This window comes from Taudactylus pleione, unplaced genomic scaffold (genome assembly GCF_031769625.1).
Source record: "Taudactylus pleione unplaced genomic scaffold, aTauple2 ptg000046l, whole genome shotgun sequence".
NCBI classification, from domain to species: domain Eukaryota; kingdom Metazoa; phylum Chordata; class Amphibia; order Anura; family Myobatrachidae; genus Taudactylus; species Taudactylus pleione.
In genome coordinates this window covers 7,839,719-7,867,301 of record NW_028284448.1, presented here as the reverse complement: position 1 = coordinate 7,867,301, position 27,583 = coordinate 7,839,719, and the positions used below count along the sequence as shown (strand labels likewise).

The 27,583-nt window shown below is 42.9% G+C and overlaps 1 protein-coding gene across 1 annotated transcript in view; it reads right to left on the bottom strand.

Annotated features, from left to right (window-relative positions):
- Positions 1-27,583, bottom strand: part of AFG1L (AFG1 like ATPase) — a 255,712-nt gene that overhangs the window by 71,125 nt on the left and 157,004 nt on the right. Inside the window, exon 7 of the mRNA XM_088460454.1 lies at positions 20,050-20,108. Coding sequence (XP_088316580.1) covers positions 20,050-20,108 — 59 coding nt within the window. The remainder of the gene's footprint in view (positions 1-20,049; positions 20,109-27,583) is intronic.

Here is a 27,583-nt window from a genome sequence, read left to right as displayed (position 1 = left end):
CAGAGACTTCAAGCAACAAAATGTACATTATATGACCAACTGTTAGGATTTGCATGAGGCGGGAAACCAGAGACCACCAGTTGTTAGAGGCTGGACTGTGTCTATTTGAACCAACCTGTTAAATGCCTTGTAACATATGCCCTCTCCTTTAGGACCAATGGTATTAGCAACAAACTTCTCTATTGTGTTGTTTATTTCTGGGGGGTATAAATATGTGTGCTCTGACCCTGGGTTCCTAGTCTTCGTGCTGATTGACGAGGGGTTTCTTGCTGATGCCTACATCTGGTCCAGAGCGCTGCTATGTATAACTGTACTTGGGTCTGTATAATTCCCTTGCGCCAAATTGTACTTATAACCAGCATGTAACTGACTGTACTTTTACTTGAATAATACTTTGTGCTTCGGAACCACAGGTTCTAGGTGTGGAGTCTTTATTTACTGTATAACTACGTACGCAAAATAGCGTCATCCTTAGAGGTTTATAGGCAGGATATCAGAAGATATAGGCAGGGGTGTATAGTGGTTCAAAGGCAGTATCATATATATATATATACATACATATACACGTACACACTTTACATTTATTTTTTTCCTCCAACAAAAATTCCTACAAAAATGCATAAGGTACATAAAAGGCTAAACACTACACTAAAACCAATACAGTATTCTGAATTACATGTTTACCTAATTCTATATACAGGGTTAGGCATTATAAAACCTATGGTTATGGTTATGCTGTAGTTCATAGATGTCCAACATCTTGATCATGATCTACAGGTTGGTCGATGGGTGATATTTGGTAGCTTGCAATCGTAGTAATAATAATTGCAATGACACTCACTACCATTGTTCTTTTGCAGTGCCACTGTTTATACGCTCAACTCTATATTTTTGGCTGCTTTCCTTGCAGTGCACAAGTCGTCATACTGTCATGACGCTTCGTCACTGCGAGTGTAGAGAAGCAATTTGGCGGGGAAGAAACAAAGAAATAGAAGGAAATAGTAAGTAAGAAAGAAGTGAAAAAAGGGCACTGTGGCATAATGTGAACTGGTGCACTACAATGAGACTAATTGTGCATACACACGGGACGATCGTCAACAATAACGGTATCATTGAACGATCTACCGGGTGTGCTTGATGATCGATATCGATCATCCAGCACACCACCAACCCACCAACAACGGCTAGCAACCCACAATCAACGATCGCGGGTCCCTATAGTAAAATGGCCGATATCGACCAGGTTGGCCTGCATGCACGGTCGATGGACGATATCTTTATCGTCCATACGTGCCCGCGCATCACAGGTCGTTGGTAGGTTGGAGGCACAGAAAAATGCACGATATGAACAATAACGATATGATCAATATCGTTATCCTTCATATCGTGCATATTAATCGTACCGTGAGCACAAACCTTTAGGGCCGGATTCAATTAGCAGCGAAATCGGCCGTTTTCGCCAGAAAAACTGAAAAAACAGGCTAAAAGTTTTTTCCACCTCAGCCCATGAGAAAAAAAAATCCCTATTTTTTACTAAAAAACCCTTTGAACACCCCCCCTAAATGATAAATTACCCAATTTAAAAAAAAAAAAGTTTTGTAATTTGGCAACAAACGACCGGTCAAATTTTTGGAGAAAAAAAAAATTGCTGCAAATGGGTTTAACGTATTGGGTCTGGTATTTCGGGGGGCTATATGGATGCGTCAAGTGTTTTTAACATCGCACGTGGATGCAGCAGACGCTTTTTTAACGGTTTTTAAAAATGCGCTTTTACGACATGAAAATATACTTGCACTCATTTCAACGTAACCTAAATTTATGTGTAACAGTAAAAAAATAGGAAAAAATAGCTTTCTATAATTTTTTTACGTTTTTTCGTATACACAAATTACCGCCAACTGACGCAATTTGAGTAACGTGAATACTTTTATTAGTGCAATAATACGCTTCTAAATTATTTTCTGATGTAACTCAGCCATTTTTTGGGGTACAGACGAAATTTCCTGACTTTTACGCCTACTGTTTTTTGGTGAAAATCGGGCGATTTTGCCTCTAATTGAATCCGGCCCTTAATGTTAACTGGGCTCATGTGGTATAATGTGACCAAGGGGACTATAATGTGGCATAATGTGAACAGCTGCACTGTGTTGCATAATGTGAATGAGGGTACTGCGCCATAAAGTGAACTGGGAGTACCACAAGGTCACATAATATTAATTGAAAGTAATACAATATGGCAAAATATGAACTGGGAGCACAAGAATGTGTATTATATGGACTGGGAGCACTACAATGTGGCATAGTATGAACTGGGGGAACTACAATGTAACATTATATGAAATGTGGGGACTACAATTTGGCATAATGTGAATTGGGGGCACTACAATGTGGTATATTATATACTGGAGGCACTATAAAGTGGCATAATGTGAACAGCTACACTGTGTTGGATAATGTGAATTGGGGCATTGTGGCACAATGTGACCTGGCGGCAATACAATGTGGCATAATAAGAACTAGGGGCACTGTAGCATAATATGAACTGGGGGCAATACAATCTCGAAAAATATGAACTGGGGCCACTGTGGCATAATGTGAGCAGCGGGCACTGCAATGTGACATAATATGAACTGGGGCACTACAATGGGGCATAATGTGAACAGGAGCACTGTAGCATAATTTGAACTAAGGGGGGTATTTTAAACCTTATTAGGTCTTTTTTGTAACGACTAATCATTTATTACATTTTTTTACTTAATGCTCAGCTGAACACTTTGGTATAAAAATAGAAAGGGTAGTGGCATATAGGGTGGTAGATCACTGTCAGTTTTGATACATAAAAGGTAAATCACAACCCATTTGAATTTGGACATGCCTCCTGTGGGACATTCAAAATGTTTGTAACTAAAATATTATAATTTCAATAAATTCCTGTTTTGTTTTGATTCTGTTGCTACTATAAATTGCTTACCATTGTTATATAGAAGACAGTAGTGACATTTCATTAAAGAACACACAACATGTAAAAGTAAATAATTCTCTCTTAGTTTACATTCATTCCCTGATTACCAACAAGAAAAAAAAATCTACCACATTCTACTTCAAGAAAACCCAGAGGTCCTTGCTGTTGAGTAGATTTGGGGGTTGCAATGCCTATTCACTCTTTATGTATTGCAGCCATTATGTAAGAAGAATAAAACACTGCCTTTATACTGCCAAACCACAATGACTCTTCATACATCAAAGCATTTACACCACAAGGAGTTTTTACTTCCAAAATTATTCAAGCTGAGGGCAAAGAGACAACAATTCATACACCCTAATTACATCTAATTATCTATTCCCTTGTAAGACCAGCTTTGGCCACAGCTATTAGCTAGGTGAATTTCTCACAGCCTCTGCATGCCCTGACCATCCTGCTTGACACTGGATTATTTCAATAGCACCATCTTCTTACTGCCAGTATGAAATTTGTCCAGGTAAACCAATTACCCTCCCATAAAAATTGCTGTAAATGAATAGGAATTTTTTGGTACATTTGTCAAGTCCTGGGGAAATCCACCTGGTTAAAATGACCCTCAATACACTCTTGTTGCAGTTTCTTGTTTGGCTTTCTATTCATGATTTCAATGAAATGTTTATTGGATTAAATACCCTCTCTGCAGACCTCCATGATGGTTTGTGATAAAGAACATAAAAAGTCCTTTTAACTGGCATACAGTCTTTCTGGGATGTGATTAACATTAAGAGAAAAGTAGTAGAATAAGGATGGGCATCTGTCCCTCAGCTTAAATAAAATGTATTGAGTTATTCCATTTTACTTGAATTGTATTAAGTTTCTTTATAAACAAGATGAAAATATATTTGTTACTTATTTTACAAATGTTAATTGAGGCATATAGTCATAATCTGTTCCACAGAGATAGGCCATCTATTTGTCTATATATTATGATATATAGCAGAAGTGGCACCTACAATTTTATTAACTAAACAACATGGGTAAACTGCCATAAATCATATAAATTATTTGGTGCATTCCTTGTTTGGAATTTACAAGTGAAAACCTTTAACAAAATCATGGGAGTATTCTTTTTCATTTATCTAGAAAAGTCATATAGAACAGTGCCAGGATACCAAATTGGGATACATAAGAAAACACTGCACAGCATGCAGTTGCTATGGCTGCGGACAGAACCTGGATACTGATATTTTGGAATGGGGGCCTAGTGGCAGACATAGCTCAGTCACAGACTCACTAATGTTAGTACATATTTTACGCATCATCAACTAGCTGCTCTGTATACAACTGGAGCAGAGCTAGATCTTGGTTACAGTAATGGGGAATAGAACCTAAATGCACCATAGAGATGTCTGGTAAAATGAGTAAGACCTGCATAAAAGTTATAAACATATTAGTCATGGCCAGACAAATACTATGTCAGGAACCGTATGGGAAAAAGCCAGGGGGTTAGGTTGGCTAGGGAACAAGCAGGTGAGTGACAGTGCTAGGTCTCCCTATTGTGACCAAACCCAGGTTTGGCTAGACCTGCCCAGAGGCGCGGAGTCTATCTCACTTGGTGGACTTCACCAGTGACCCCTCCAGTTGGGATATGGGTTTCGCTGCACCAAGTGAGCAGGTCGCGGCCCTCTGGACAGGTACTTGGGAGTGGCAGGAAGACCAGAACTATATTAGAATGGATTAACACTGGGAACCCTAAGAATGTAATAACACTAGAGGCCAGCGTGAAAACTAAATAGCTAGGACACAAATGATCAGTTAGGACTGAATACTTGAACATAGGAGACCGGCATATAAACTGAATACTTGAACACAGGAGATCGTCAAATTAACTAAATACTTGAACATAGGAGATCGGCAAATGAACTGAATACTTAACACAGGAGATCGGCAAATGAACTGAATATTTTACACAGGAGATCGGCAAATGAACTGAATACTTGAACACAAGAGATCAGGGTCAGAACTGAATACAGTAGATCAGTGAATGAACTGAATACTTGAACATGGGAGATCGGCATATGAACTGAATACTTGAACACAGGACATCAGCAAAATAACTGAATACTTGAGCACAAGAGATCAGGGTATGAACTGAACACAGGAGATTAGCATAGTAACTGAATACTTGAACACAGGATATTGGCAAATGAACTGAATACTTGATCACAGGAGATCAGGGTATGAACTGAATACTTGAATACAGGAGATCGGCATATGAACTGAATACTTGAGCACAGGAGATCCAGGTGCTGACTTGTACAGAGAAACACAGAGAAATGTGGATACAGGCATGTACTGGGAATTACTAGAGATCCAGCTGAGAGCTAACTGGTAATTAACATGAAAGCTGACACCACAGGAACACAGGGAGACAGTTAGAGCTGAGCAGCACACTAAAAGTAAACACAGGAATTTACAAGAAACACTGGAGTTCTGTGAGAGAGCATAACAATCACTGGAACAGCAAAGATGAACAGCAGTTTCCTGTTCTTGGAGTCAGACTTAAATACCCCTGGGTAGCTGGTCATTGGATAAGAGGATCAGCTGAGTGACCGCAGGAAAACCATTGGGAGAGACTAGTCAGGTGATATGGACCAACATGGCCCCGGAAACCAGGACGCATGCACGGAAGCCCTAGCAGCCCCCGGGGAGAATACTCAGATACCACTTACCTCCACTCCCAGCGACTGAACACCTAAGCCCAAGGACATCAGCGCAGAGGTGAGTAGCGGCCAATCCCAGGCTGCATCATGACAGTACCCCCCCTTCCAGGGTGGACTCCGGGCACCAGGAAGTGCACTGAAAAACTTAAAAAAACTCAAAACTTGAGACACCAAAAAAACTTGAGAAAACCTCTAAAACCGGAAGTAAAAAATACCAGGAAAAAATGTAAAAACAATTTCAAGACTTGATTATACGGAACTGTAGTACTACCAATCTTGAGTTGATATTTTGCACGAAAGGATGTTTTTTGTTCCACACAGTCGTAGTTCTCAAAGGTAACTCCTGGGGGAATATATGGCTCGGAAGGATAACCTCAGACAACAGAGGATCCTCAAAAAATGGGACATTGCCTTATGTAAGATCGAATTCAGACTCCGAGTCCGGATTTAATGGAAGATTGGAAGAATCAACATGACTAGAAATCTCGGAGGACTTTGGAGATTAACAAATTGAAGCAAAACCAACTCTGATAGTGTCTGATTGTTGGTTCTTAATATTTCTTCAAGACTTTTTCCTCCAGACTGATAGATTCTGTACCGTATTGTGTTGTAAAGGGAGTAAAGCGGTATATCTGACTTTGATGTCTAAAGGTGGTGAAGTCAAACTAGAACGTTTGTCAGAAAAGGTAACTGAAGACGGACCCAAAGGAGCAAATTCTTTAATCAGAGCTGTACTGAAGTTCATCACATCTTGTAGGATTGGATCCTTGGACTCAATAAGTGGGTTAGCCCACTCCAAAGTTCTTCCTCTGAAGTTCATGATAAGAAACTTGACAAGGTTGGTGGAAGTGATACCACAAGACAGATAGGTTCTCATTAGTGTGTCATAATGCTTAAATAATGCGGTGTATTGGGGTACTTCTCCATCGAAGATTATGGACGCTGAAGCGTCCGATGAGTCCTGAGTTACAGAATTCTTTTTAGGAACTGAGACAAAACCACTTAGAGATTCCTTAGACCTATGACTGGGTGATTCTACTAAACTTGATTGAAGTTCTTCACTCAAAATAACACAAGACCAAACTGAGATTCAGGAGAATTGGAATCAGAGACACCTTGAACTGTTGTAACTAAAAAAATGAACTTTGAAGAACACCAGAAAGGGTAGGATCCAGAGACAAGTTGTCATCCACTGGGAAGAAATGCTCAGAAGATGACTTCCTGTGGGTTGAGGTATTTATTAATTCAAATAGGCAACTTCGTCTCTGGATTTGTCTATAGTCGCAAAGCCCTTTGCTTTCTTTAGTTTGGACTCTCCACCATCACGGCCCATAATGAGGTAATTGATCTTACTGCTAATATTCTCAAAGACTATGCCTCCATGGCTTTCTACTAAAGTCTTAGCTTCGCTTTTCATGGACTCTAGAACTCCCATAAACATGAATGTTAGACCTTCCATGCATTTATCTGTACCTCGAGGAATTTGCTTGGCGTCAAAAGCTTAAGCTGTTGGACTAATTTGTCTCCAGGAGAAGGCATAAGATCTGACGAAGAACATGACATTTTCTTGGTCCAACTAAGAACCTTTTCCTTTCTGAAAAATAGATACTTCAGATGAAGTGGTCATACATACTGGAGTGAACAAGTCACCCGTAACGTCCTTCTGCGACATGACACTGGAAACCCCCTGTTGGGGTGCAAGGCTTAAAACCCCTTCTTGGGGTACGAGACTTGAAATCCCCTCCAGGGGTATAAGACTTGAAACCCCCTCCTGGGGAACGAGACTTGACATCCCATCTTGGGATATGGGACATGAAACCCCCTCCTGGGATGCAAGACTAGAGACTCCCTCCTGGGGTGAGAGACCCGAGACCCCCTCTTGGGGTACGACACTCAAAAACCCCTCCTTGGGTATAACACCAGAAGATCCCTCCTGGGGTAAGACACTTGAAAACCCCTCCTGGGGTATCACACCAAAAAAAACCTCTTGGGGTACAGAACTAAAAATTCCCTCTTGAAAAACAAAAAAATCCCCATCCTGAGGTATAGAACTGGAAGTTCCCTCTGGGGAAAACAAACTTGAAACCCCCTCCTGGGGTAAAAAACTTGAAATCCCCTCTAGGGGTGAAAAACTCGAAACCCCTTCCTGGGGTACAGGACTTGAAATCTCCCCCTGAGGAACAAAACTTGAATCCCCCTCCTGGGGCTTGAAATTTGAAACAGAAATAAGAACTGGTTGTTCTAAAGACCCTTCTTGAACCATACTAGAAGCTGATATAGGAGTATTGTTCCCCTAGAAACTTTAGTACAGTGTACCCTTATTGGTACTGAAAACTCGGGTAGGATACTGGTTTTAGGCAAGATAAATAGCCCAGAGGCGCGGAGTCTATCTCACTTGGTTGTCTTCACCAGTGACCCCTCCAGTTGGGATATGGGTTTCGCTGCAGGTCGCGGCCCTCTGGACAGGTACCTGGGAGTTTCAGGAAGACCAGAACTATATTAGATTGGATTAGCACTGGGAACCCTAAGAATGTAATAACACTAGAGGCCAGCATGAAAACTAAATAGCTAGGACACAAAGGATCAGTTACAACTTAATACTTGAGCACCGGAGACCGGCATACAAACTGAATACTTGAACACAGGAGATCGGCAAATTAACTGAATACTTGAACACAGTAGATTGACAAATGAACTGAATACTTGAACACAAGAGATCAGAGTATGAACTGAATACTTGAATACAGGAGATCAGGGTATGAACTGAATACTTTAATAGAGGAGATCGGCAAATGAAATGAATACTTGAAAAAAGGAGATCAGCAATGAACTGAATACTTGAGCACAGGAGATCCAGGTGCTGACTTGCACAGAGAAACACAGAGAAATGTGGATACAGGCATGTACTGGGAATTACTAGAGATCCAGCTGAGAGGTAACTAGTAATTAGCATGAAAGCTGACACCACAGGAACACAGGGAGGCAGTTAGAGCTGAGCAGGACACTAAATGACAACACAGGAATTTACAAGAAACACTGGAGTTCTGTGAGAGAGCTGAAGTAACACGCTGGGAATTAGCATGGGAGTGAATACAAGTAACACTGGTGGTCAGCGTGAGGGCTGAAACAACACACTGTAGATACTTTGTGGAAAACACTGGAGAGCATAACAATCACTGGAACAGCGAAGTTGAACAGCAGTTTCATGTTCCTGGAGTCAGACTTAAATACCCCTGGGTAGCTGGTCATTGAATCAGAGGATTAGCTGTGTGACCACAGGACTACCATTGGGAGAGACTAGTCAGGTGATATGGGCAAACATGGCTGCGCCCATGCCCGGCACCCAGGAAACCAGGATGCACGCACGGAAGCCCTAGCAGACCCAGAGGAGAATACTCAGACACCACTCACCTCCACTCCCAGCGACTGAACACCTAAGCCCAAGGACGCCGGCGCAGAGGTGACTAGCGGCCAATCCCAGGCTGCATCCTGACACACTATTTTATTACGCAGCACTTTACAGAGAATATTTAATCATTCACATCTGCCAATTACAATTTATAGCATACAGTACAAGCACCTCAGGCATAAGGCTCTGGTCAGAATTGAGCCCATGAACCCAGCTCTGTGATGCAGCAATACTACCCGCTGTGCCATTAGGCTGCCCCACTTTGATACTTTATGGTGGGGATATGGAGGCAGTTAGTTACTAAATATTCACTTTGGCATCATAATACATACACATTTCTGACATAACTGTATTCTTTTCTGTGGTGCCCAACCATGCCAAGCATTTATTTTTTTTACATAAATATAATAAGCATGCCTAGAGATGTGCAGGGCTAAAGGAAAAATATAATGTGTTGAGAAAATAAGAAGCCTCTTATGAAATATTTTTTTTGAAATGAAGAATAACATAGGACAAGGGTCAAACGTAATAGCCTTGCTAACATTGCAGCTATCTTGCTTGTCACCTTGCTCAAGAGTGTAAATATAAATAAAACATAATGAATAATAAGCACAGTCCCCCCCCCCACCATTCCCAAAACTATCACCAGCACTTATTGCTCACAGCTTAGACTGTTTCTTCTCTCTTTTTGTCTATTCTTTGATTTCTAAATAGGTACCAGGCTGCAGTATCATTTATGATTATCTTTGCTAATAATTCTGTCCTGTTCTAGATAGCACTATATCAAGCAGCTGATTGTAAAGTAAAGTTACTGGTCACATTATTCAGGCATGGATTAACCATTAAGCAAAATAAGTACATGCTTAGAGTATCAAGGGAAGGGGGTACCACAGAAATTCTCCTTTGCCGAAAAGGGGCTATATACAATAATAAAAATAATAATAAAATAGAAATAATAGAGGTTAATGATATACATTCATCTTGGGAATACAACAAAATTAGGATCTGGTAACTAGTCTTGGTGATAACTTTGGAGATAACTTTTCTTTGGGGGATTTTCTTGGTGAGTAAAATATACATGGGGGCACCAAAATATTTGAAGTGCTTAGGGCCCCTAAAGGTCTTAATCTGGCCCTAACTTTATTATTAACATGAAACATACAAACCTGACTAGGAAGGTCATTGCCAGTTCTAGTGTGTGTTAAGTTTAATCATGAAATGTTGGGATTCAAGGACAACACATGAGGTATGAGTATTGAAAGGTTATCAGGCTTATTTAATTAAAGTACTTAGTAAAATTTGGTTTAACTTTTAACCAATTATCAGATTTAGGGGGCTTTTTATCAGAGTAAATTTGCGAGATATCCCACAAAAACACCAGCTTTATGGTGACATCTTCAAATTGACAGTATCCCTTGGATGTATCTCGGAGGGGACACATTGTGTTTTCATTCCAAATAGTAGCTGCTATTTCTGAGATTTACAAAGTTCCAGAATGTGCAGCTTGGCCTTGATAGCCAACACCTATAGGGTACATACAGCAAGAGTTACCGGGAGAGGGATCCGGAGGTCTCATGACAAAATCACGATAATTAATAAACAAGTCTCTTCAGATAAGATTTAAGGGCCTATGTATTAAAAATCGTGGAACTGCAGCGATTTTTAAGTATCCGTTTCGAAGCAGATGTTTTAATTTTTAATGAAAATATCTCCTCCATGTGCTAAGAGAAACTTGCAGGGAGAGCGGTTGAGATGACCGCTCTCCCTGCAAGTCATATTTCCTGCATTTGCATTAATTTGTGAAAGACTCCTCTGTTGGAATCTGACACTGCGCATGCGCACATTGTCAGTTTGGGCACATTAGAATTTTGGATCTTCACCAGATCTTTCGCATTGTGACCACTATTATGTGAAATACAGTACTCTAAAGAAATAGTGCAATTCAGTTTTCATAGCCATGATAGACGATGGGTCAAAATGCTATGGATCATTCCAAAATGGATAAAAAACATAGGCCCTCATTCAGAGCCGCACGCAAGCGGGCGCACGTACGTTAGGCGTACGTACAAAAATATTTAAATTCAATGGCTCGCTCGTATTTTCGTTCGCATCTAAAATTCCTCCCTAAACTCTGACGACCCCTCCTCTAACTAACGAGCGTACGAAATAGCGAGCGTACATCCCCGAAATGGCTTGAAAGGAACGCACGCACAAGTATAAACAGGAAGTGGCCTTGTCAGATGTCGATTACCTGCTCCTTTATTCTGCCTACCTCCATCAATCGTATCATGCCAATCAATGTATCAATTAGCTTAATTGTTTTTTTTTTTTCAACACAATGCAAGAAACTTTACTCTTGTCTGTGTTTGTGTTTACCCGCAGAATACGTACGGATGAAACATTCGCTTTTATTGTTTAAAAAACATGTGAACCACAATTAAACAATTGTACTATTGCTGTGGATCCCCGCATATTTCCCTGGGTTCATTTCTTTATTTAAATTTGCTTACGCATGTCACTGCATCAAGCCTATCCTAACTCTCCAGAGATTTCTGGCCCTGTCGAACACATGACTCATACACTAACCAATAAAATTGCTCCTGTTAATTTCCAAAATACATTAGCCAATCAGAAAATTTTTACACACTTTATCAAAAATGATTTTTAAGAAAAACACCATTGCCATCATGAGAGCCTCCGCATTCACCAGGCGTGAGCTGCTGGTGCTTACGGAGGTCATGGATCGCCGGATCACCAGCCAGCCAGAACCCATGACCAACCGGCAGAAGCGCTCCGCGTATGCGGAGGTACGGTCCCGCCTGCGGTCCTTCGGATCACGCCGCAACATCGGGCAGCTGGAGCGCAGGTGGTCCGACCTGCAACGGCGAACGCCCCGCTTGCTGGCATGCTTTCGCATGCAGATCCTGGCAAGTAAGTGTTATGTATTGTGGTTTTAATGTTTGTGTTTGTGGGGCAAACTGCGTGTGCATGTTTTCCTGTCTGTTCTATTTATTATTTGTACTCATATCTGCGTGTGCATGTTTTCCTGTCTGTTCTATTTATTATTTGTACTCATATCTGCGTGTGCATGTTTTCCTGTCTGTTCTATTTATTATTTGTACTCATATCTGCGTGTGCATGTTTTCCTGTCTGTTCTATTTATTATTTGTACTCATATCTGCGTGTGCATGTTTTCCTGTCTGTTCTATTTATTATTTGTACTCATATCTGCGTGTGCATGTTTTCCTGTCTGTTCTATTTATTATTTGTACTCATATCTGCGTCTGCATGTTTTCCTGTCTGTTCTATTTATTATTTGTACTCATATCTGCGTGTGCATGTTTTCCTGTCTGTTCTATTTATTATTTGTACTCATATCTGCGTCTGCATGTTTTCCTGTCTGTTCTATTTATTATTTGTACTCATATCTGCGTCTGCATGTTTTCCTGTCTGTTCTATTTATTATTTGTACTCATATCTGCGTCTGCATGTTTTCCTGTCTGTTCTATTTATTATTTGTACTCATATCTGCGTCTGCATGTTTTCCCTCTTTTTATGAATTTTTAATTCTACTGCTATTTTTTTTGGTTTTATTTATTTTTTCTTTTTTTTTTTTTGTTTGTTTGCCCGGATTTGTCCATAAACTAAACGCAATTTATTTGACATATTTTAGGGGGACAGCCAAGACTCCGCCGTCAACGTCGGCGTTCCCGCCCACTCTCCCCAACCCCCAGCCAACACTCCACCCCAAATCTTTCCCCTATTCCCCACTCCTCCCCATCCTTCCCAGACCCTCTCCCGGAAATGTCGGGCCTCCTTCCCCTCCGTCCCACTTCCCCCTCTCCTCCACCCACCCCTCTTCCAATTACCCCCTCCCCGGAGTCCAGCATAACTCCGCCCCATTCTTTGGGGAATGACGGATCCTCCGAGGAGGATCATGGAGGTTTTGCCGGAGCTCCCGATTTCTTTCCCGGTATGTTTTTTATTATTTTTTTTTAAAGCACAAACTGTTTGTATGTAATCATGTGTCGTGCCTTTCTTCGTGTTTTTGTGGCTTGACTTTTGTTGATTGTGAAGGTTTGCCTTTACCTCTTCCTGGTGATTTAAGCATACACATATCATACCTGTGGGAATTTGTACCTAGGCCTTGTATTTTTGCCAGCCCACCCTTTTTATTTATGTTTTTGGGTTTAGGAGTGATTTGTTTTTTTTTTATGTTTTTCTGTGGAGTCCCTATTGTTGTATTAACCCACACACTTTTCTCACCCACAGAGGAACAGAGGCGTCGGCAAGAGGTGGCGGATGTTGTGGGGCAGATGCGCCACCATGTAATCGGCCTTCTGGTGGCCCTCGACCGGCTGTCTGGCCTCCTTCGGCATTATTTTTTTTTTTTTTGTTGTATTTGCCCAATAAATTTTTAAAGACAAATATACGTTGTGGCTCATTTTTAAAAACCAAAACCAAGATAGTTTAGCCTGACATAAGTTCCTGCAAGGATTTCCCTTTTTTAAAAGTTAGATTGTGTTTTGTCTTTGTATGTCAAACAGACACCAGAAACACATAACAGTAACAATGTAATTTCCCTTTTTGGGTGTAGTGTCAATTTCAGATTTCTACATTTTCCAGGTTCCTACTTGGTGCGCAAGCTGCTTAGGCCAATCTTACAAATCCCAAGGTTGGGCCAGGCTTCCTTTTGGTGTGGATTGGAAAGCTGAAAACATATTTCAGTTTTGCTCAACTGGCGTCAGTACTGGTTTACCCCTTAGTCAAATGTAACTTGTGTTAACCTGGTTACACTTGCTGTTAACGTCCCAAAAAAGGAAGACCATTTCACTCTTCAAACATTTATTCACCACATAACAGAGAAAACAAAGTGGTCACTCCCAAAAAAAATACACAGTGATAAATTCAAATACAACACATACCAAGAAAAAATTAAATAAAAACACAAAATCAAGAACTGGTTGACGAAGGACCATGCCAACATGATTCCACAAACATGGCGTTGCGATATGGGTTCCAGAATATATGCCCAAAAGGACCAGATCCAGGTTTGGTAAGGGTAGCAGGAAGTAGTGAGCGTTGGAGTGCCAAAGATTATGTGAACAAACAGAAGATGGTGAGAAAATTAAAAATAAATTAGATGTTTGCCAAAAAAAACAAACACATTAGGTATAAACACTGGAGTTTTGAACAAACTTACCTAAAAAATCTGGCCACCACATCATCGCGTATGGCCCCCCCACACACTGACCTTCGACCAACCTCGGGGGGGCCATCCTCAGGTAAGGCATCCTCTGGCTGCATTGGGACACCACTCCTTATGGCAATGTTGTGAAATATCCCACACAGGACCACAATTTTAGACACCATATCCGGCACATACATGAGCTCGCCACCAGAGCGGTGGAGGCATCTGAATCGGCCTTTTAAAAGGCCCATACAGCGCTCCACCACTTGCCTGGTGGCTGTAAGTGCGGAATTATACGCACTTTGTGGCCCTGGTGTGGGAGCCAAATAAGGAGTGAGCAGCCAGGACATGCAAGGGTATCCACTGTCTCCTGTGAACAAAAATAGACCACATCAGGAACACTGTGTATCAAGCTTAACATTGTTATGTACTAAAGGTCTCCACTTACCCAGAAGCCACGCATCACCAGCTTGTAGGTTGGTTAATTTCTGCCATATCCCTGATTGCCGGATGACGAAGGAGTCATGAGCACTTCCGGGTAATTTAGCATTCAGGGACAGGATCTGGAGGGAGGCATCACATACCACCATTACATTCAGGGAGTGATAGTGTTTCCTGTTTCTAAATATTGCCTCCAGCCGTGCTGGAGGCTGAAGTGGTATGTGAGTACCATCCACAACCCCTATGATGTGTGGGAATCCAGCTATTTGGTAAAAATTGGCCTTGGCCACACTAAGGGCACCCATATCCAAAGGCATTTTAATAAAATGATGGAGGTGCTTGAAAAGTGCCTCCATCACTGCCCTCAGGATCCGGGAAAAGGAGGATTGGGAGATGCCCGCCACTATTCCCACCGTTGTTTGAAACGATCCTGAGGCACAGAAATGTAACACCGCCATAAATTGCGTCAGTGGTGGTATTGCTGTTGGACTGTCAATTTGCCGCTCAAGATCACTTTCTATTAATGAGAGAGTGTCTATGATGATTTTGGGAGGTAGACGGTAGCGTCTTAAAACCTCATCATCGGGCATTCCAAAAAGGGTGACACGTGTTCGAAATATCTGGGGCCTTGCATGCCTACGATGCCTACGCCTGGGACGAGTTTGAGGTTGGTCGTCTTCCGGGAGCAGGGCCAGAACAATTCGCCCCAGATCTACCTGAAATTCAAAGTTTACAATGTAAGGCTTTTGACCCACCCCAAAAGTAAGAAAAAACAACTTAGCTTTCTGATACCATCCATAGCTGCTTACATGCCGGGGTATTGTCATGATACGTATAAACTGTAAAAAAGGCAACAATGAGACTTCAAAAATTTAGAGGGTGTTTTTTTTGTTTAAAAATTGTTGCAAGCCAACACAGAAAATAGCGGAAAAACACATTTGGCCATCGATGAAAACTACATTGCACACCGTACGTCAAATAGGGTTCAAATGGACCCAAAAAATGGAAAAGGGAAAAGCAAAACTGGATTATATGATGAATAAGCCGTCAAAAATGCGGTAATTCATTCGCAAATGCAAGTCACTACACCAACAGTCAAAAATGCGGTAAATTATTCGCAAATGCAAGTCACTACACCAACAGTCAAAAATGCGGTAAATTATTCGCAAATGCAAGTCACTACACCAACAGTCAAAAATGCGGTAAATTATTCGCAAATGCAAGTCACTACACCAACAGTCAAAAATGCGGTAAATTATTCGCAAATGCAAGTCACTACACCAACAGTCAAAAATGCGGTAAATGAATCGCAAATGCAAGTCACTACACCAACAGTCAAAAATGCGGTAAATTATTCGCAAATGCAAGTCACTACACCAACAGTCAAAAATGCGGTAAATTATTCGCAAATGCAAGTCACTACACCAACAGTCAAAAATGCGGTAAATTATTCGCAAATGCAAGTCACTACACCAACAGTCAAAAATGCAGTAATTAATTCGCAAATGCAAGGCGCTACACCAACAGTCAAAAATGCCGTAATTCATTCGCAAATGCAAGACAAAAAATGGACTTACCCAACTCGAATATATAAGATGTCCTCAAAAAACTTCTTTGGGTCCGAAAACAAAAAAAAACTAAAAAAGATGAAATGAGTGTTAAACAAATTAACTAACCACAAAACAGAAGAATACACCAATTGGCCACAAATTTGAATGCACAAAACTTACCAAATCAGGAAAGGATGTTGAAAAAATGAAAAAAATGCGAACGGAAAAACCAAAGAAATGTAGCAAAAACAAACAAAAAAACAACTCTCCAAAATCCTCCAAACGCAACCAACCAACCAAATCCAAACCACTTAACCGACAACACTCCAACAACCCCACCTCGAATCCACACACACCAAGCCATAAATAGTGTTTATTTTCCCGCACAAATTAAGGATGAATCATAGGGACGCACAATCAATGATGCGGCCGCAAACTAACGACGCATGTATAAATACGTCACGAAATCACATAGAATTTCTGGATGATTTCATGCTGGAAGCAGAGACATGGCTTCAAACCAGGGAAACAATGGTCAAAATTGCGGCGGTAAGGCCTTCATGCATTTTGTGTCAATGAGTATTTTAAAACATAATATTGTGCAAGTTGTGAAGTGGCTAAATCTGCATATTTACCCAAATAGGTGAGGAGGATGACATGGAAGAGACTGCTGGCCCCAGTCAACCCGCCAAAGCTGCAAAAAAAAAAAGGCAGCCACATTTCTCAAGCAAGGAGATGGAGGTTTTGATCCAGAAGTGCGTTGACATCCTGCCCCAGGCAGCCAGGAATATGAGCCAAAGCCAGAAGTGGAGAATGTGGGAGGAGGTCGCCGTTGCTGTCAATAGGGTGGGTGATTATGTCCGTCTAGCCCGGGATGTCAAACGGCGGTAAGTAAACACTTTCCCATCCTATAAACAAACCCCATTGTAAAAAAAAGGATAATGGTTCCAAATTCATTCCACAGATGGGCAGACTTCAAATATCGTCTAAAACAAAAACTTGCCGACAGGGCTAGGCATGCAAGGGGGACAGGTGGGGGTCCCACCCCTGTGTCATTGGAGTTGACAGACTTAGAAGAGATGGCACAGGGGTGTGTGCAGGCTGTGGAGGTGTTTGGCGTGTCCAACATGGATACGGACATGCCAGACTTTGCGGCTCCTCATGTTGGCCAAGGTAAGTCTTGTGATGTCACCAACTCAGAAATGCTATTGTGCCAATATGTAGATTCTAATGTGAGTCTTTTCTCCAATTTCCTAACAGAGACAGAGGCGGATGAGTCTGCTCCAGAGGGGAGCCTTGGCCGCAGAATTTCTGCTGACTCTGCAGGGGAGGAACCAGTACATCCGGCTGAGGACCCTGCAGAAGCCAGTCCAGGGCGTGCCCCCTCGCAGGCAGTGGGCCTCCTCACAGAACTCAATTTTAAATCGGATTGCCATACGGAGATTCTGCAGAGGATGGACGGCAGTCTGATACGGGTGGCTGAGGCCCTGGAGCAAAATGCTGCGGCCAACGTGACCATTGCTCAGGCCCTGGCGGAAAATACCAGGGCCAACATCCGCATCGCCGATGCCCTGGAGCAGCTCGTTCGCCAGCACATGGTGGAGCCGACCTCCCTTCCTGCCGGAACATCCAGATCCTCCACCTCTGGCACAACATCAGGCAATCCTCCAAATGTGCCTAGCCCTGTGCCTAGTCCAGAGGCCACAACATCTGCCTCTGGACAGGCCAGCCCGATGGCATCCCGGACCCGGTCTGGCGCCCACCCTCACCCAGCCAAACGGGCGAGAAAACGGTGACAGCAATGGCGACTTTTCCCACTTTCCTTCTGTGCTTGGCTCATATTCCTTTCTGGTCAAAACTTCCCTCTCCTTTCTTGTGAAATGTTTTTAAATTTTGTATTTACTCTTATGTTAGTAGTTATGTTTTTTTTTTTTTTTGATCAAATATCTTGGCCACAAAAAAAGGCAATACAATATTATGCCAATTTGTTTGTGTGTAAACAATAAATTAAAAACAAAACACTGACATTGTATTGTGACATTATTGTACAAATGGGTTACATTTAATCCTGGCCTTAAACGCAAAAACTGACCCTCTTTTTTTAAAAAAAAGGCCTCTTTAAGGAACGTTTAAAAAAACACATAGCGATGCAAATTCCACAGTAAACCAAAAAAAAGGGGAGCTAATTAAAAGATGATGACATTATTGTTACAATAGGCCATAACCACCAAATTGTGGCCAAAATAAAAGCCCAAAAATGTACGCTAATTGATTATGTAATCATGACATTAGCAGCTCTGATTTCCACCTGCGTACGCTTTTGTGCTATCCCAATAAACTGCTTTCCAAACACATACCAAGCCGGATTTCAATCCAACACTAATTACTTTACTGACCAGCCGCGATTAATCGCTGCACCATCGTGGAGTCCCGGGACGGAGGAGAAGGCCATCGCCAATGTGGTCGAGTAATCCTGACCCTAAGCTGTGCGAGCATTTTGAAGGGAAAGCGGATGTTTCAGTGACGTATGAGACGGTCCGAACACATTTGACGTTCGCATCTGCTAATGTATGTACGCCCCAAAAACGCCTCGCCACGCCTGCGTTTTTTCATCTCCACCCCCGTCAACACCCAAAAACGCCCTGTTCTGTCAATCACATTTGACATGTCACTTCCTGTACGCTATTTTAGGAACGAGAGAAAAAAAGCTTGCAATCTGCCGTACGCACATGCGCGGTGTAACACCGACGCATGCGCGGTTAGTCAACATCGGAACGCAACGAGCGTACTGTTGTTAACGTGCGGCTCTGAATGAGGGCCATAATCCCTTTATCATAGTAATTCCTTTTTTTCATTAAACACCATCTTAATCAGCTCTATATCTTTGATATATATTGGTATAAACTGATTCAAATATTTGATGGCAATACCATTAACAGCCCACTGAATATATAACAGCACAACAATTCATATTATATAACCCATATTATAAAACAATATTTTTTATTATTGTTTTACAATATGGATTTTTGTACTGCTTTATATATATATATTATTGGTTCAGAATCATTTTAAAACACCTTATTTTTAATACACTTGCTCTGTATTGTCCATTATTTAATAATTTAAACACTGCGAGTGAGACTATCATCCTAAATATAACTTGCTATATATATCTTTGTACACCATTGGTTCCTGGAAGTGAATGAATGAACACCCCAGACATCTGAGCTTTTATAATTTGATTAAATAAAATTCATTTATTTCACTAACCACTTGGCTGATATTTTCTGTACATCAATTCCTCATTATTTTTTTATGAGTAAGAGATTAGATTGAGACTAAATGAGGATAATTCTGGCCACAACTAGAGCCCACTAAATTTTTATTAGGGCTCTCATATATTGTTAATTTAACAAATTTCTCACTTTATAATATTCCTATTCCAGGCATGACATGAATTGCCCCTGAGTTCTATGAGGGTGCTCTCCAGACCACCCCCGGCTTGCTCTATTTCCCTTTCCTGCCCCCTCTTCCTTTTTCCTCTTCTCTCATGTTCTATATCTAACCAGGAAATACCCTTGTACTGTGCTCAATGTAAATATAAAACTAAACTGGCTTTAACCTGGAACTACGAGGATGGCTGTCATGTCTCTGTCATGGCTCCGACTGCTGGCAACGCAGATTTGACAGACCAAGAGAGGAGAACCTATGTAGTTGTAGCAATGTCATCTAGTTAAAACATTTCAGTAGAAACACATTCATCAACCTACCTTTAAAACAGCAATGAATGGTACAAAGTTAGCTCTTTGAAGTCCATTTTTATAGAGGTCTGAAAAAGACAAGTGTTATTAGCTTATTATCTCATCCTAACAACAATGCCAGTATGCCTTTAAATCTCTCATAAAGCAAAAGTCTGATAAAAGGATAGGTTAAAAGCAAGTTATTAAGATGGCCCATGAAAGCAATCTGTTTTTATTAAGGAATAAAGAGCCCTACAAATTATAAACTAATATCACCTTATATAACATGATTACCCTAAATTAATGGTTAGATAGATATATTTCATCCAAGGCACTATAGGATAAAAAAAAAAATAATGTGACTCAAAAGGAAGGCGCTTTTACAAAAACAAGAAATATTACGTGCTTTGGAAGCAGTGGCGTAACTAGGGCAGGGCGAGCGGGGTACGTGCCCTGGGTGCCATGGGACCGGCGGCACAGTAGGGCGTCGCCGGCCATGGTAACGGCCCGCCCTAGTTAGCCAGTGTAGCGCCGACCGCAGTGAGTGCGGTCAGCGCTACACATTTACACAGGACCGGCGCTAGGCTTCCAGCGCCGGTCCTGTGCTATATAGCTGAGCCCCTTCCCTCCCCCTGAAGGCTTGCCCAATAGCGCCAGGAGGAGGGTGGCAGGCAGGCTCAGGCTGTGCATAACACACATCGCCGCCAGCACTGGCGGCGATGTGTGTGTTAACCTGCAGCCAGTGAGAGTCAGACAGACTCTCATTGGCTGCTGCTGCACACACATCACCGTCGAGTGGCAGCGATGTGTGTGTGAATCAGCAGCCAATGAGAGTCAGATAGACTCTCATTGACTGCTGCGCGCCCACTGCAAGAGCCAGGTTTCAGTCCGGCTCCTGCAGTGGGTAATGGGAGAGACGTCATGACATGATGACATCTCTCCCATAATGCGGAGTGGCCCGGCCCGGGAGGATGGACGTGCAGACGGCGGCGGGAGCAGGAGCATGGATACAGGTAAGTATTTTTCTCTTGTTTCATTTCAGTGTGTATTTCGGGGGGGGGGGGGGGCGCGCTCTATTACAAAGGAGGGGACTACTACTGGGGGCACTGCTTCAGGTGGGGGGGACCACTACTGGGGACTACTACTGGGGGGGATACGTCTGTGGGCACTGCTTCGGGGGGGACCACTACTGGGGGGGATACTACTTTGGGCACTGCTTCGGGGGGGACCACTACTGGGGACTACTACTGGGGGGGATACTACTGTGGGCACTGCATCGTGGGGGACCACTACTGGGGGGGGATACTACTGGGGGCACTGCTTCAGGGGGGGACCACTACTGGGGGGGATACTACTGTGGGCACTGCATTGTGGGGGACCACTACTGGGGACTACCACTGGGGGGATACTACTGTGGGCACTGCATCTGGGGGATCACTACTGGGGACTACCACTGGGGGGGATACTACTGGGGGCACAGCATTGTGGGGGACCACTACTCGTGACTACTACAGGGGGCACTGCATCAAGGGGGACTCCTACTGGGGGAACTATATAAAGAGCATTGTATAGGAGGGACTACTACTGGGGGCACTATATAAGGGGCTCACTACTGGGGGCACTGCACAGGGGGGACCACTACAGGGGGCACTGAAAAGGGAGAACCACTACAGGGGGCACTGCATAAGGGGAACAACTACTGGGGGCACTGTATATGGGGGATCACTACTGGGGGCACTGTATAAGGGGAACTAATGGGGGGCTGCATAAGGGGGACCACTACAGGGGGCACTGTGTAAGGGGCACTGCATATGGGGGACCACTACTGGGGGCCTGTATAAGGGGAACTAATTGGGGGCTGCATAAGGGGGACCACTACTGGGGGTACAGTATAAGCGGCTCTACTGGGGGCCTGCATAAGGGGGACCACTACTAGTGGCACTGCATATGGGGGACTGTATAAGGGGCACTGCATTAAGGTGCAAATGGAAAGAAATGTTCCCAGTGACAAGAAAGGGGTTGTGTCATGTTGACACGCCCCATTTTTCAGTGGCCACGCCCAGTTTTCACCCGGCGTGCGCACATAGGGGAGAGGGGGGGAGGGCTCCATTTTCAAATTTGCCCTGGGCTCCAAATACCCTAGTGACGCCACTGCTTGGAAGAAAATGATGACTGTGATGGAAGTCTGGAGAATCCTTTTCTTTGTATCTTCCAATATGTACGTGGTATCATAAAACAAAAAAGGAATAAATATGTGTAATACAGTTTTCAATCCAACATTGGAAAGACAAAGTTCCTTGAAAGAAAGTGATTAATTCAAAGAAGTGGGTGCAGGCGTACCCCAACTCACATTCAGTACTGTATTTTCATACATCAAAAGGTTTCTTTTTCCACCTCTGTGTTAGAGGAATGTGTAACCCATATCAAAGATTTACAAAAGACAGAGAAAGGATGGCGTACCCCACTCACTATTAGAATGTGAAAGTTTAAGCACATCAAGGTTTCTTTAAATAACCTCCATGGGTGAGAAGTGTACCCCACTCACGGTATGTGTAGATGACTTCAAACTTATAAAGGTTTCTTTATAGGCCTACACAGATACTTTTCTCAATGTCTTAAACTCTCCCCGTGGAGTGTGTTCCCAAAAAAAATTGTATATAGTAAAAATGAATGTAAATCCACAATTTTATTACAACAAATAACCCATATGATGGGGATAAGATAAAAAATAGTCGTACATTAAAAAGTAGAATAACCTAAGTATGGTCATTCATACACGAAAAAACATATTGAACAGTTCACAAATCCGTCCAAACAGGAATATAAAAATACAAGTAAAAAGGATGTAAACCTGATTATTCAAAACAGGCTGTTCACATTCGTGGTGTTGTCAATGCGTTTCGGCTTATAAGAGGCCTTTATCAAGACAGATCCAGAGTGTGAGTCAGCCTAATATTTAAACATAGAACAGCCAATCCATGAATCCAGGAAATGACATCAGCAATTAAGCCACAGTTTATACAAAATTACACGCTTATTTTCATATAAACATAAATATGGATGTAGCAAAAGCACTCCAGGTTTTCTGATTTCATTCCACACTTGAAAAATGTACATGTATATGAGTCATGTGGATGATTACCGTATATACTCGAGTATAAATCGACCCGAATATAAGCCGAGGTACCTACTTTTACCCAAAAAAACTGGGAAAACTTACTGACTCGAGTATAAGCCTAGTGTGGGAAATGGCAGCAGCTGGTAGTGCCCCCAGTAGTAATTCCCCCTGGTAGTGCCCCCAGTGGTAATCCCCCCTTTCAGTGCCTCCAGTAGTAATCCCCCCCTGGTAGTACAACCAGTATTAATCCCCCCTTTTAGTGCCCCCTGTAGTAATCCCCCACTGGTAGTGCCCCCTGTAGTAATCCTCCCCTGGTAGTTCCCCCAGTGGTAATCCCCCCTTTTAGTGCCCCCTGTAGTAATCCCCCCTTTTAGTGCCCCCTGTAGTAATCCCCCCCTGGTAGTGCCCCCTGTAGTAATCCCCCCCTTGTAGTTCCCCCAGTGGTAATCCCCCCTTTTAGTGCCCCCTGTAGTAATCGCCCCCTGATAATGCCCCTTGGTAGTGCCCCCTGTAGTAATCGCCCCCTGGTAGTGCCCCCTGATAATGCCCCCTGTAGTCATCGCCCCCTGGTAGTGCCCCCTGTAGTCCCCCCCCCCCTAGTAGAGAGAGACGTGAAAAGAATAAAAAAAAAATAAACACTTACCTTAAACTCCCGCTCCTGGTCCCGCCGCTGTCCGCTCCTCCGGCCGCTTTGCATGGGAGAGACGTCGTCATGACGACGTGTCTCCCATCACCCACTGCGGGAGCCGGAAGATGGCTCCCGCAGTGGGAGCAGCAGCAGCCGCTGAGATTCTGATAGACTCTCAGCGGCTGCTGATTACACCAAAAACGCAGCTGCCGGCTCCGGCGGCTGTGTGTTTGGCAGTGTGTAGCGCTGACCGAACTCCGTCCGGTCAGCGCTACACTTGACTCGAGTATAAGCCGAGGGGGTACTTTTTCAGCACATTTTTTGTGCTGAAAAACTCGGCTTATACTCGAGTATATACAGTACATTTTCTCTGTACAAAGTTGCATAATGATTGCTTCTATATACATAAACAATAATAATTGATGTATTAACCCATATTATTAGAAAAAAACTCAGTTTAGCAATTTTTCAACCATTAGCAATTTGGTTGAAATAGTTTGCCTAATCACTTTAATTGAGATAAGATACCACTATACATCAAAGGTAACCTGTCATCATGAACCCATATTTATGTTTCACTATTACAACAATAAAATGTAAAATGCTATTTTAGCTGTGACTTCTGAAACTTCTCACTCCATAGTTATACATGTATTTTTTTTTTTTTTATCTCTGCGCTCTGTCTCTTACCCTGGCAGGTACCCTAAAACCGAAGTCTTGTCATGCCTATAATATTAGGGAATGGTGACACTGCAAGTCAGAGCCGTAACTAGACCTTTTGGTGCCCTGGACCAGAAAGAGCATTGGGGCCCCCCCATGTTTTTCAAATAGGGACATAAGATGCGAACCCATAATTTGCACAATTTCTGATGTCAGAAATTGTGGGGCAGATAGCTCCAGACCATGTGAAAGGTGTTTGACTGCCATGTGAGAAATGATGAGTTTGAGTCCCGGGTATGACAGTATTTTGAAATGTGTGTGTAAATAAAAGAGGATGTGACTGAAGGTGCTTGGGGAGATGGCCAGATGGAGTGGGAGTCAGCCAGGGAGGAGATAGGGGTGTCCAGGAGATGCCAAGGATAAAAGAAGAGGAAGCTACAAGTGAGAATGATTATAAACAGAAAATTGACAGGCCCGAACAGCGCCTCCTGGCCTACGGTGCCCTGTGACATTGCACATGTCGCACCACCCTAGTTATGGCCCTGCTACAAGTGCCAGTATATCCATAGCTGCCGCTTGTAGAACTGCAAAAAACAGCATATGTAGGGCCCAATGGGTCATGTAGTACATCTGGAAGAGAAACACTGGACTAAAACATACGACACCCAAGGTAAATCCTATATCACCACTTTATTCAGGCTTGCAATTTTCAGAAAAAAAAAACATATAAACCAGTCATTCTAATCAAGCAGAGTACTGTAGCTTTGTTCTGGTTGGACAGAGTGTGGGATAAGACTCTCTAATTTGTTAAGAGCGAGTAAACCCACATTGGGCTTAGTCATAATGGAATACATGGCCGGATTAAGCCTTTGAGAGCCTGGGGCACTTAAGACAGGGGGGCCCGTCCCTAGTCCTCTGGCCCTCCCCCTATTGTCAGCACCACCCCCACTTGTCCTTCGACCCACCCCCACTTGTCATCTGGCTCGTCCCCATTCGTCGTCCGTCTCTTATAAAATGCACGGGACTGCACAACACAGCAGTGTGCTCTGGCCGGACGGGGCTCATTAAGAGAAGGGGCCTTGGGACACTGTGCCCCCATGCACCCACCCTTAATCGAGCTGCTTCAATATAATGTATAAGTGGTATACATTGTATACTCCATTGTGCAGTTTTGCCACCTCTTCTAACAAGTCAGATCGAGTTTTCCCAAGCTTTGAGCAATCAGCAGAGTGTTGGAAGCAGCATTTTCAAGGTCGTGATGTGCTATTTATCCCCCAGATTTTGCCGTAACCAGTCTATGCTGCGAGTGCTACTGCTGGCAGCATTTTTAGGGAAAATAATGCATTTATGTAAAAAATAACTAACAACAACTGCAAATGTCTGTGCATTATCAGCACAGATGATTGCACCAGCTGCAGGCACCTGTAAGAGATTTGCCTACTGAAAGAAATATATGCGGGTTTCTGCAGGGCATTATCTGACTGCTGTTGCAGTTCCTATAGTCAAAGCTTTGTGAAAATGCCTCTACCTTTCCCCTGTTCACCTACCCTGAGCACTGCATTAAAGAAGTGTTCAAGTCTACAATAGCACATTTTTGTACATTCACTCTATGGGCTGTGTAGTGCCAAATTACACAAAGAACGTTATACATACTCTACATCAGGCAAATTCTGTGCAAATGGGAGGTAATTCAGCAGACATTCCTCTAGATTTAAAAACATGATTAACCCTCGTCGTCACTGTTGCTTTGGCTAGAGTTCTTAACAAAAGTACATACACTGTAAAATACAAAAACTGGATTTATTTAGTGTTAATTTTAAAGAGATCAATGTAATTTTCTTTATGGTTGATAGATCCATTATAATACTAAGCATGAGTATTATCAATTGACAGTTTCCAAGCTTTATTCTCCCAGATGAGAACATACTTTCCAAAGAACATTACCAAAATACTACGCAGAAGTCAGCGCTGTCCCACAAGAGCCAGATTATGACCTCATGGGGCCCCAGGCTATTTATTGTAGCAGGGCTCAGTGGCATATATATATATAACAAGAGATATGGTAAGAACTTACCTTTGTTATCTCTGTTTCTACAAAGTCCATAGGGTCCACAGGGTTGGCCTTGGTGTATAGCTGGATCTGGATCCACGGGCACCACGCAGTTAAAGCTTTAGCTCCCAGGATGCACTGGGTCCATCCTCCTCTATACCCCACCCCCGAGCCAAAGGCACCTCAGTTGGTAATTAGCCAAGGCCAGAGGAGGAAAAACAAAGAGAAGGAAGACTGGAACACACAAGAACCATACTCACAGAAAGGGAGACAGAAAAGCGGTGACCAGCCACACAGCCCATATGAAGCCAGGTGCATCAGGGCGGGCGCCCTGTGGACCCTATGGACTTCGTAGAAACAGAGATAACAAAGGTAAGTTCTTACCATATCTCATGTTTTCTACTTCAGGGTCTATAGGGGGTCCACAGGGTTGACCTTGGGGATGTCCCAAAGCGGTCCAATTAAGGGCGGGGACGCTCCTGTGCTGAAAGGAGAATCCGGCGCCCAAAGGTAGCAACCTGAGAGGCGAAGGTGTCAAAGGCATAGAACCTTAGAAAGGTCTGGATGGAAGACCACGTGACCGCCTTATACAGCTGAACAGCTGAGGCGCCACAGCTAGCAGCCCACAAGCAGAATGAGATTTAACAGAGGCTAGAACAGGCAAACCCTCCTCAGTATAAGCCTCAGAAATAGCCAAATGAAGCCATCTAGCTACAGTTTGTTTGTTGGCCGGCCAACCCCTCTTGTGAAAACCAAAGAGGACTAACAAGGAATCCGACTTCCGAACAGAACTAGTCCGGTCCACATAAATTCTGACAGCACGGACCACATCCAAGGAAGCCTCACCAGCCGAAAGGTCAGGTGACTGAAAGGCCGGCTCAACAATATCTTAATTAATGTGAAACTTAGAAACCACATTAGGCAAAAAACCAGGGCGAGTGCGAAGCACTGCCCTGTCCTGGTGAAAAATCAGAAAGGGATGACGACAGGAAAGCACCCCCAATTTTGAAACCCTCCTAGCTGAAAGCTGAAGCAATCGCCAGGAGAAAAAGAGTCTTAGTAGTCAAACACTTGAACTCCACAGACTCAAGGGGTTCAAATTAGGGAT